Raw genomic sequence first — 12000 nt, forward strand, 5'->3', positions numbered from 1 at the left:
CAAGGCTAATCTGGGAGCTAAGCAATAGTAGGAACATCAGATAGGGAACATTTTTAAAAATTTCATTTTCACTTCAATTATCCATTCATTCTGACACTACCACTTACTATTATTTGAAATAATTCAAGGTATACCGTTCAGTACAATAGTTTTGGCATCATTTAAGCGCATGGTAGTCACACAATCTTGCTCTTGGTTATTGAAATGGGAAAACATAAGGTTGAATACAAAAAAGAACAAAATAAATAATTTTTTCCTAGCAAGCAAAATTCATCTTTGACAATTTTTGTCACTTAACTTAAAGCTTCTATGGCAGAGGTTCTCAAATTTTTCTTCCCAAAAGCCCTTCATTTTGTCCAGTAGTGTTGGAGTACCTCTTGTGAAGAGAATATATAAAATGGCTGAATACTATAGAACAGACATATACCATACATTAATAATTTAATTCATCTGCAAACTTTGATTTCATCTTTCTACAGTCAATAAAAGTATCAATCAAGTATTGGGTCAGTACAATCAACTGTCCTGTCCCAAAATTTCTGGCAGTGTATCTTAAGTATGAAACCAATTTCATTTAATTTAAAGTTTTGTTTTAAAAGAGATAGATTAGTTTGGCTCTCAAACAAGTAACTCAATTCTTGACAATTTTAGAGAAGCACATACGCATGCACACTCATTCTCAACTGACAGTCTTGCATGAAATTTGTTTTGGGTTATGAACATTGCTCAACACCCTTGTTCAAGATAAATGAATGAGAAGAGCAAAAGGATCTCTACACATTTTATAGCAATGATTACTTCAAAATTCCAGTGGTTTTACAAACCTTGTATGCCCCCTGCAAATTCTCTTGATTTCTTCAATTACAGAACCTCTATGGGGCTATCAATCTGATAGAGCTGATAAATATCCTGAAAATGCCTACTCTAGTCTAAATATGCATTTAGAATAAGGTAGCCAGCCCAAGTACTTCTAAACAGATGGGTAGGTCCTAACTGGAAAGTGTTTGATAATAGGCTTGTTCTACTAGCATAAAACCTACAGCTAAACAACAAATCCATTTTCATCTATGTTTAGAACCCAATGTTTACACATTAAAATCCCTTCAATTAATACCATGTGCAAGTCTAAGAGACTCTAAAATAACTATGGACAAATACTATTCTACATACACAATTTTTTTTTTCACTCAAGGCTCAACACTGCAGTCAGTCAGCCTAATTTATTGGACTCAAACTCACAGCACCAATGTAAACCAGACGTTTTCAATCAGGGTCCATATAAGATTTGAGGGGGAGCAAGCAATAAAATAGTAAATTGGGGACCCATAATAGTATTTTAAGAGCCCCTGAAAAGAGTTAGCTTTAGATGTCTGTGTTGGTATGTATTGCAAGAAACATTTGTTTCTTTATCTAACACTTTACATAGTTCAATCTACACAAGGCATGAAAAAAAAATTTGGAAGAAGTTTCAATAAAACTAGTTTTTAAAAACTTGAATGGCTATGAGAGTCCATCAGAATAAAATAATAATCAAAAGGGTACCATGGATAAAAAATAGTCGAGAGCCCCTGATGTAAAACCTCATTTCCAGTTATTATTATTGCTTCAGTACAATAACATATATCTTACCTACCCATTATGTGGAAAGAAAGAATTTTTTCTTTTTTTTACCTTCTGTAAAAAGACAGTTATAGTTCTAAACCGCTTTCATCCACTTAATACCCAAGAGTCTAACACCGCTTCAAGTATTCCCAGCACTAATTAGGTCGCATGCTTTAGATTCTATATAGCAACAGCCGAACACATGTGCAACATAGTTGACTTGAGAGAATGGTAATCTACTCACATTAGAAAGCAGGACTAAAGGGTTTAAGAAAATACCTATACCGTCAGTATTTTATTCAAAAGGTTTAACTTTGATGATGTTTCCATCTCTTAGAAAAAAAAACATTGAGTGAAAAAAAATTCAGACTACATATAAATACACTTAGATAATTAATTATATATATATATAGATAGATAACAGAAGATGTGTGGGGGAAGACTATGGACTGTTAAGTCTTAAAAAAAATAATAACTTGTCCGTACATTCAGTTAGCTATCTTGAACAAACAACAAATAAAAGCATTGGGGGCAATGTTCTATTTACTAGCTATTTCAGCGACATAAAATATAAAAGATAAAATATGCTGGTGTATTTGCCCGTCGGTTTCTAAATCTATGTCACTACTGATCTCTGTAATTGGTTAACGCTTCCATACACGCAAAACGTCCTGACAAGAATTCTTATAAAAGCAAATATTCATGCATGCTTTTTCTTTTTAAAGAAACAAAAATGAAACCAGTAACTAAATTCTATCTAAACATGCAATTTTTTTGTTTTGCTTCTAGCAAACTGCATCTTCTGCATTAACAGGAATTTTAACACTTTCAGAGAGAGGAAGGTGGCTCTGAGTGGACAGGTCTGAACAGGGAGGTGCCTTCAGTTAGAAAATGGCAACAAGGGTGGGATACTGTTATAAGAACTAAATTTAACAGTTAATGAATTGCTATTAACAGACGCGAAATCGTACGTTAACCGTGCAGGATACACATTCGCCGGCATGGATCAACGTTCTGCCAAGTGCTGACCTTGGAAATTTACTAAGTGACAATGAATTATGAATAGTAGTGGCATTGAGAATGGATGCTGATATTTGTGCAACATGCAAATATCGTCCCGGAAAGTCCATGTATGATAGCTTTGGATTACATGGAGTTTCCCGATACTTGAACGCCAATAGGTTTCCGAGAAATTCAAAGATCAACAGGATAATGAATCAAGCATTGGTTTCAGATCAATTTTTAGTCTGTTATGGAGCCAGACGGTTTGTCTCGCACGGATGACAAAACACAACACGGCTCTGTGTCTTGGATTAGAAGACAGTCTTCCCCGAGATATCACTGATAGTCATGTCCTTAATTTTGCTAGTCTTGCTGGTTTTGCCGCTTTGTCGGCAAAGTAAATAAAGATTTCTAAATACGTATGGTTATCAACAGTTTACAGTCCTTTAACAAAACCGTTTTTGTCTGAATATGGTTTAATATTTATTTAGGCAACCAAGAAACAGCGGCAAGACACATGTTTCGGTCAAAGAATCTCACAAACCCACAGCACGGGGCAATGATGCGTCTTTCCTTGCTTCCACTAATCTATTTTCACGCGAACTCATTATTTTTATTATTATTTACATATATGTAATACAAGCTGTATATATGTCAATCACAAACAGAGTGTAATTGTATATTGAAAACGTTTTACAAAAGGTATGAAACTGAAAACATGCTTCGCTCCACAAAGCACAGGTACTCTAATAAATAACACATGCACTAACTTGTAACTCAACCATCGTAGTAGGACTGAAAGCTGATACGCATAAGAGATAATAAAAAAAGAAACTATTTTTAAGGAGCACAAGCCATAGCTTTGTAGAGAATTGAAATACATCTCCAGTTCAAGATTTCCTAAAAGAGCATTAACCGAATAAATGAAGAGGCTTCAATTAGGAATGGCACAAAGAATAAAAAAAGTATAAATCTTTATATAATAAATCTAAAATTGGTGTTTTGGTGTTTCTTTAGAATCGTTTGGAAGAAAGATCCTTTTGCGAATGCCGTTCGCCTAAATTATAAAGTAAACGTTTTCTAAAAAATCATTAGAAAGGTCTTTTAATGCAACAATCATTTCATACATAATTTCGATGCAATTTATTTTTAGAAAGCATTTAATTTTTTTTTTTTAATTTTTAAACCTATAAGAATTAAATAAAATGATAAGATTTCTTTAGATATAGCAACATATTGTAAAGAGTGCAAATTAGATGCAGTAGTTAACATAAAAACATCAATGGGAAGGTTTTTTCCTATTTACTACTCAATGTCGTCTAGGGCGCCAAATACGCCGGCACATTTTAAATTAGATGTTAGCACTAAGAATGCATCTTTGGTTTTTCTAATGATTACTAATTCAATCAATTAAATTAGGAATTCAATACATCTATTCTGTAGCTTTGAATGAATCAATAAGATTCATTAAAGCTAATAATTATTCAATTAACACTATACAAGTATATTTCTGTGAAATAATCTTACATTTTAAGACAATTACTACTACGAACATTATTACTACGGCTAATACCATACTAGAAACTTTCATGCACATTTAGACAGATTCCGATTTATAATGATCGAAAATACCGGGAAAAATTGCAAGCAATGCACCAGTTATAATTATAACTTAGCAGCACATTGACGCGTGCTTGGTTAATTTTGAAAAAAATTCAATGATATGGAAAGAAGAATATAAAAAAATGTATTGCACTTCATTTGTTTTCTTTTCGAAGTGATGTAAACAAAATATGTTCTTATAAAATAGGAGGTGTTACATAGAAATAAACAGTAGCATAAGGTTAATTTCATACATTTATATTTCTAGCTTTAGTAAGAATTCGATTTTAAATCTTAACTTCATAGGAATAATAAAATATATTCATTAAATTAAAAAACGGAGTTTCTTGCAAACACTACTCCAGTAATTTACAATGTAACGTAGATATTCTAAAAAAACAACAAACAAGATTTCTAACTAAATACCAAATCTGGACTATATATTTGAAAGAATTAAGTGGACCAAAAATAATAATAAAATGAAACATTTTAAAGATACCAGAGCAGATGCTTATTTAGAAAATCTTAAAACACGTTTCGGTGGGGGAAAAAAATGTAAATTTGAAATGAATGCAATTATGAGAGAATATAAAGAATGCAAATTTATTATATAACCAACATTCTGTTTCACTTTCCTAAACCAATTAAAATAAAGTAGTGTTTGTTTATTTGAAATACAACATTCCTTAACAGTATGTAATAGACAAGAGGCACATGTTTTCATCCTAAATCGGTGTATCGTTACCGGTGTTGGTGCCTCGTGTAAATCTTTAATTAAACAATGCCGACACGGAGGATACAAAAAAAAAGTCTTACAAGTTGATAATTAAAAAATACTGCTAAAAAGAAACTGCTAATGTAAACATAGCTGCGAAAGACTTTCCAATAGTAAATTAATAACAACATGCATAGTATGTGTGCAGCTAGCTTACCTCGTATATATCCTCCTCGCTGGACATTTTTCAAATATAGTGCTTTCCCATCATTCACAGCAGTTAATGGCATAAGCTTTATATTCCATCGATGACCTAATTCAAATTTTCTGCTGCTGGTTTGTAATCAAGATTGTCTGACAATTGCGTTATAAACCCATTTCTCCAATTTAAATATACATATTTATTTATACACACACATTTGCTAGTAGAAAATCTAAAGGTGGGGGGGAATATTTTTGTCAATTCAGTAAATTTCTACCAACGCGTTTATGTATTTCTCTTTATAAAGGCATTTGTTTTTGTTGTTGTTTTTGTTGCTATTGTATATATTTTATTCTTTTACAATGGAAAATAAAATATTTTATTATCTTTGCATTTTAATATTTTTCTTTTTATACATAGATCTTTTCTTATCAATAGTTGATTGACTTTGATATAAATTTTTTTCAACACCAGAAAAATAAATAAATAAATAAATGCCAAATATTGAATTTTGTTCTTAGACATGTGCTATACCTTCAAAGGCTATTTTATTAGATGTGAATGGCTTCTGATGATGGGCCTTTGTACCTGATATATATAAAGGTTACTTAACTTACCCTTTTCACATTGTAAGGACTCTTTGTCTTCATTATTTGTTATTTCACTACTATAATAATTCTTAACACAAATATACTATTGTTCTGACTTAGAATAAAAATTGTTCTTAACATAAACACAAGGTTTGGAACTTGTGGATGTGGATTAGTTAGTTACATCCCCCCCATTACTTGAGTGGTACTTTACTTTATCAACCATGAAAAAATAAAAAGGAATGTCCTCAGACCAATTCGAACTCAGAATGCAAAGAACCAGAACAAATTATGTAAAGCATTTTATTCAATGTGTACAGAAATGAACGCTGGAGTCTGTTAAGGTTTTGATAAAAAAATTTTTTAATTTTTGTATTGTTGCTACAATTGCTTTAGTGATTCTACCAACTCACATTCCCAGCTTATAATAATCCTTTCTACTAAAGGCACAAGACCTGACATTTTGTGGGAGGAGACTAGTCAGTTAATATCAACCCCAGTGTTTCACTGGTCCTTGATATATATACTCTGAAAGGATCAAAGCAAAGTCAACCTCGGTGGAATTTCAACTGAGAATGTAAAGACGAACAAAATACTGCTAAGCATTTTGCCTGGCATGCTACTGATTCTGCCAGCTTGCCTAATAATAATAATGGTTTCAAATTTTGTCACAAGGCTAGTAAGTTGATTTACATTGACCCCTGTGCTCAACTGGTACTTATTTTATCGACTCCAACTTATAATAATAATAATAATGATAGTAGTAGTTACATTCTGAGTTCAAATCCCATCAAGGCCAACTTAACCTTTCTTACTTTTGGGATTAATAGAATAAAGAACCAAAGTAATTGATTAACCCCTTCCTACATAAAACTTGCTGGCCTTGTGCCAAGAATTGTAACTGATGTTATAATCATCATCATCATCATTGAGGTAGTGAGCTGGCAGGATCGTTAGCACATCAGGGAGAATGTTTAGTGGCATTTCACCCATCCTTACATTCTAAGTTCAAATGCTGTCAAAGTCAACTTTGCCTTTCATCCTTTTGGGGTCATTAAAAATAAGTACCAGCTGAATACAGAGGTTGATATAATTGATTTACTCCCTCCCCAAAAATTTCTGGCCTTGTGCCAAAATTTGAAATCGTTATTATTATTATTATTTTTATTAAGGTGATAGATATTTAGCAGATTTGCTTAAATACCAAACAAAATGCCTTCTGGTATATCATAATGTCAATTTATATTCCAAGTTCAAATCTTGCAAGAGCTGATAAAATAAGTTTGAGTCAATTATGCCACTTCTCCAATATTTAAATATTTATAGCTTTGTGTCAATGTTAGAAATTATTATGTAATTTAACATTGACCATTAGCATTTTATATTTCTGATCTGGAAGTATGAAAGTTAAAGATGATATCTGTGGGATTTGAAATCACAAAATAAAGAGCTGCAATTAAATACTGCAAGGAATTTTGACTAATTATTAATCCCTTTGATACCAATCTACTTAAGGCCAGTCCTGGTTTCATGATTTAAATTTAACATTTTAAAGTGATTTAAATTAAATCTGTCCATCAAAATTTCATATTAATTCATGTTCAAAATCCAACATGATAATGAAATAATTGCTTTACTAAATTCTTCAAATTTTCAAAATTAATTGAAACACAGGTAGAGTATTTTGACAGAAATATAGTAACAATATTAGAAGAAGGTTAATATTAGAAGAAGGTGGTAGGTGTCACATAATCAATAGAGTCCTGGGGAAAATGCCCTACAACATTTAGTTACAACAATGTCTATTTATACTTTGAGTTTAAATCTTATTGGTGTCAACTCTGCCTTTGATCAGTCAAGTACTGAGATCTAATTAGTTGACTGTACACAAAGTGGGAGCTGAACTGGTACACTGGTCCAGAGCCCAGAGAGTCATTGAGAACTTGTGAATGTGATGGGGCCCTTTCCTAAAAGAGTAAGTTTCACAGCCTGCTTGAATTTTGAGTGGAACCTCTTCTGCCATCATGAGGTCCAAAAGGAGTTTTGTTTCACCTTGAAGTGTTTCTCTTGGAGGCCCTGACTGTGCTCTTGTGCCAAATTAGAAGAAGGCACTGGATGTAACACAATTGATAGAACTCATTTGTGACAATGTTCAGTATGTGAAATCATCCTGGATAATTTAGACATTGGTTGATGAAATGAGTGATCAGTGTCCTAGATATTAGAGTAGCTACCATATCTTCATAGATCCTTCTCTCATTAGTTATTAGGATTTTCCTAAGTCAGTGTATTAGAAAGCAAATAAATTTGAATTGGCTTGGTTGCTGGCATGTAAGTTTTAAGAAGAATTTTAGCTACTTTGCCAAATTTTGACAAGTTGTTTTAATGTATTTTTTCGAATACCACCAACACCACTATCATTACCACCATCGCTGCTACTGCCATCACCACCACCACTGCCCCCTGCTACCACTGTTGCACCACCACTGCCACCACCACCATTATTCTTTTAACATTCATTTTCCCATGCATGCATAGGTTGGCCAGAGTTTACTGCCCTTGTTGTTGCCAACCCTCACTCGTTTCCAAGCAAGGTAATAATATTTTCCCATGACCAAATATGCTTCTTCAGGATGTTGGAAATGAATGATAATGCTTGTATGACAGTGACACCCGCTTACAACTCTTATATGATATGAAGTCAAGGAGACACAAACATACATACACACATGTGTGTATACAACAGTCTTCTTTCAGTTTCTGTCAATAAAATTCATTCACAAGATTTTGGTTGCCCTTGAGTCTAAAGTAAAAAATGTTTGCCGATGGTACCACACAGTAGGACTGAACCTGAAACCATCTGGCTGATAAGCAAACTTCTTAACCACACAGCCTTGCCTGATTAACTTAATTTTAACCAGCTGTTCTCATTTAACTAATGCCAGTTGTATTGTTGCTTTGATGATCCACTAAGTTTTTGTCAAACACAAATGTGCTATATTTAGGACACCCATGTGTTACACTCATATTTTTTCTTTTCCTCATACAGAGAACTCATGGTTAAGCCCAACCACACACATAGATAAACAGCCACAACCACACACACACACACATACACACTTAGACACATGTGCTATCATTACACACACATACACACACACACACACTCAGACACACGTGCTATCATTACACACACACACAGACCTGGGTGCACTGACATACCCACACACACATACACACACACATACCTCCTTCTCTTGCACTCTCCTGTCTTTGAAAGAACTTTTTCTTCACCCATTCCCTTCCGGTCAGTTCAATATGTGACCGTGTGTATATCGTTGGCGATTTTCTTTCTCCGTCTTCCCTTCCTTGGGCCTTTCCTTTTTCCATGTTTCTGATAAAGAGCTCCGCTCGAAATGTTAAATCCTCCTTCTTTCTTTCCTTTCCTGAGCGTCCAATAATACTATACTTGTTCCATGTCCTCGCGTTGTTGTGCTTTCTCTTTGTTCATGTTTGGAGTAACTTAATATTATATACATTGCTAAAGCAGTGAGCTGGCAGGAATGTTAACATGCTGGGCAAAATGCTTAGCAGCATTCCGTCCATCTTCACATTCTGGGTTCAAATTCTACTGAGGCTGACTTAGTTATGGGGATGTAAACACACCAGTATCGGTTGTCAAGCGATGTTGGGGGCACAAACACGGACACACAAACATATATACACACATACATATATATATATACATATATACGATGGGCTTCTTTCAGTTTCCGTCTACCAAATCCACTCACAAGGCTTTGGTCGGCCTGGGCTATAATAGAAGACACTTTCCCAAGGTGCCACGCAGTGGGACTGAACCCGGAACCATGTGGTTGGTAAGCAAGCTACTTGCCACACAGCCACTCCTTTAAGATTGTTTCAGATTTTGGTAAAAGATCAGCAGTTTTAGAGTGGGGAGTTAGTCAATATCATCAACCACATTACTTGACTGGTACTTTATTTTATTGACTCCAAAAGGATGAAAGGCAAAGTTGATCCTGGTGGAATTTGAAATCAGAACATAATGAATAAGAAAAAAATGCCATTAGGCATTCTGATTCATTCTCTAATAATTCTGCCAGCTCACCACCTTAAGAGAATATTAGATATTACAAATTCAATGTGAATTAGATGAATCACTAAAGCATACTTCATAGGAATTATTTAGTTTCATTTCTTTAATAGCATATGTTAGATAATATGGATGTAATGAATCAATTGTCTTTTATATCATTAAGAAAATTAGTTTGTTAGCAATGGATCAAAATAGCTCAAGAAAATTTGGAAATATAGCACAGTATGAAAACAAAAGCAGTTATAACAAAGTTTATATTAGCATGAATATTTATAAGAAAATTAATGGGCAACAGAAAATACTTCAAACGATAATATATGGTTGGTATTTTTGTCATAATGTATGCATATGTGAGGTAATATATGCATATGTATACATATATACATGTATATATATACATGCACACATACACACACACATGCATACACACACATACACACCACGCATATATATATATATATATATATATATATATATATATATATATAATATATGTGTATGTGTGTGTGAGAAAGTGTTCTTTTCATATTTTTGGCATATTTATGTATATGTGTGAGAGCTTTTCTGTTTTTCTCTTACACACAGACAAATACGTGTGTGTGTGTGTCACTATGTATGTCTAGAAGAGAACGTCTTTGCAATCTCTATCAGGTGGCATGGCATGTGAGTGAGAGCATTCTTTTACATAAATATGGTGAGAGAGTATGTGTCAGAAATGGCTTTTTTCTTTCTTTGTCATACAGTCCACTGAGAGCCATACAGCACTGCAAAACTTTCTGCTTATATGAATGACTACATAACTTTTTATAAGTAACTATAAACTGAAAACACTCTATTTAAAAAATGAATTGACTAAGTCTGGGTGGCTGAGAATGTAGCCCCTACAATATATTCATTTAGATAAGTTCCAGCAAAGTTTTAGAAAATTTTCTTTGAAGTTTATCTGCAAGGCACAGGTATAGCTTTGTGGTTACGAAGGTTTTTTTTTTTTTTTTTTTTTTGCAATCACATGGTTTTCAGTTCAGTTCCATTGTACAGTACCTTGTTCAAGTGTCTTCTACTATAACCTCAGACTGACCAATGCTTTATGAGTGAATTTTTGGTAGTCAGAAACTGTGCAGAACTCCTTCATATGATTATATACATATATACTATATATATATATATATAGTATATTAGTGGAGGCGCAATGGCCCAGTGGTTAGGGCAGTGGACTCGCGGTCGTAGGATCGTGGTTTCGATTCCCAGACCGGGCGTTGTGAGTGTTTATTGAGCGAAAACACTCAATAAAGCTCCACACAGCTCCGGCAGGGGGTGGTGGCGATCCCTGCTGTACCCTTTTGCCACAACTTTCTCTTACTCTTTCTTCTGTAGGTCTGCTCGCTTAGCCAGCGGGGTGGCGTCATTTGAAGGCTAAAACAATGCGAAGCGCATTGTGACCAGCGATGTGTAACAACATCTGATAGCCTGGTCGGTCACGGTGATATAGTATATTATAACTGGCACTCTGTTAGCCACAATGACGAGTGTTCCAGTTGACCCAATCAAAGAAGAACCTGCTTGCGAAATTAATGTGCAAGTAGCTGAAGATTCTACAAGCATATGTAACCTTAATGTAATTCTCAGGGAGATTTATCTCGACACAAAATGTGACAAAGCTGGCCCTTTGAAATACAATTATTATTCATTATTGCCAGCTGAGTGGACTGGAAAAATGTAAAATAAAGTACCTTGCCCAAGGATTCAATACACCACTTGATATCGAACTTATGTCTTTATAATCATGAGCCAAATACACTAACTGCTAAGCTACACATATGTAATATATGCTACTGTCCCTCTATTCTCCCGACATTAACCATGTTTTTGTCTTCTGCCTGGCCTAAGGCTGTATTTTGTTTATTTATTTTAGTCTGTTCATACGTCCACATTTTTCATCCTGTTTGTTTAGTCTTTGTCCCTCGTCTGTCCACTAATTGTCTTGTCTTGAATTATACTTACCTCATATTTGAATGTTCACTTTCTGTATTGCATACCGTAAATCCTTGAGTATAGTCCGCCCTTGAGTATAATACGCAGGGAATTTTTAGGGGGCTGTACCTCTGAAAAACCTAAACCTTGTGTATAATACACATCCCTTCTCTAACTTGAGTTAAGGAGGTCTATATAA

General features: G+C 34.1%; 1 protein-coding gene across 2 annotated transcripts in view; it reads right to left on the bottom strand.

The window, feature by feature from the left end:
• LOC115209880 (chromo domain-containing protein cec-1) overlaps positions 1–12000 on the bottom strand; it is a 40507-nt gene that overhangs the window by 24054 nt on the left and 4453 nt on the right. Inside the window, exon 1 of one of the 2 annotated variants that reach the window (XM_029778459.2) lies at positions 5139–5411. The exons of the other annotated variant lie outside the window; for it this stretch is intronic. Coding sequence (XP_029634319.1) covers positions 5139–5165 — 27 coding nt within the window. The 5' untranslated portion in view covers positions 5166–5411. Of the gene's footprint in view, positions 1–5138; positions 5412–12000 lie in introns of those variants that run through there. 2 annotated transcript variants of the gene reach the window in all.

This window comes from Octopus sinensis, linkage group LG3 (assembly GCF_006345805.1).
Source record: "Octopus sinensis linkage group LG3, ASM634580v1, whole genome shotgun sequence".
Classification (NCBI taxonomy): domain Eukaryota; kingdom Metazoa; phylum Mollusca; class Cephalopoda; order Octopoda; family Octopodidae; genus Octopus; species Octopus sinensis.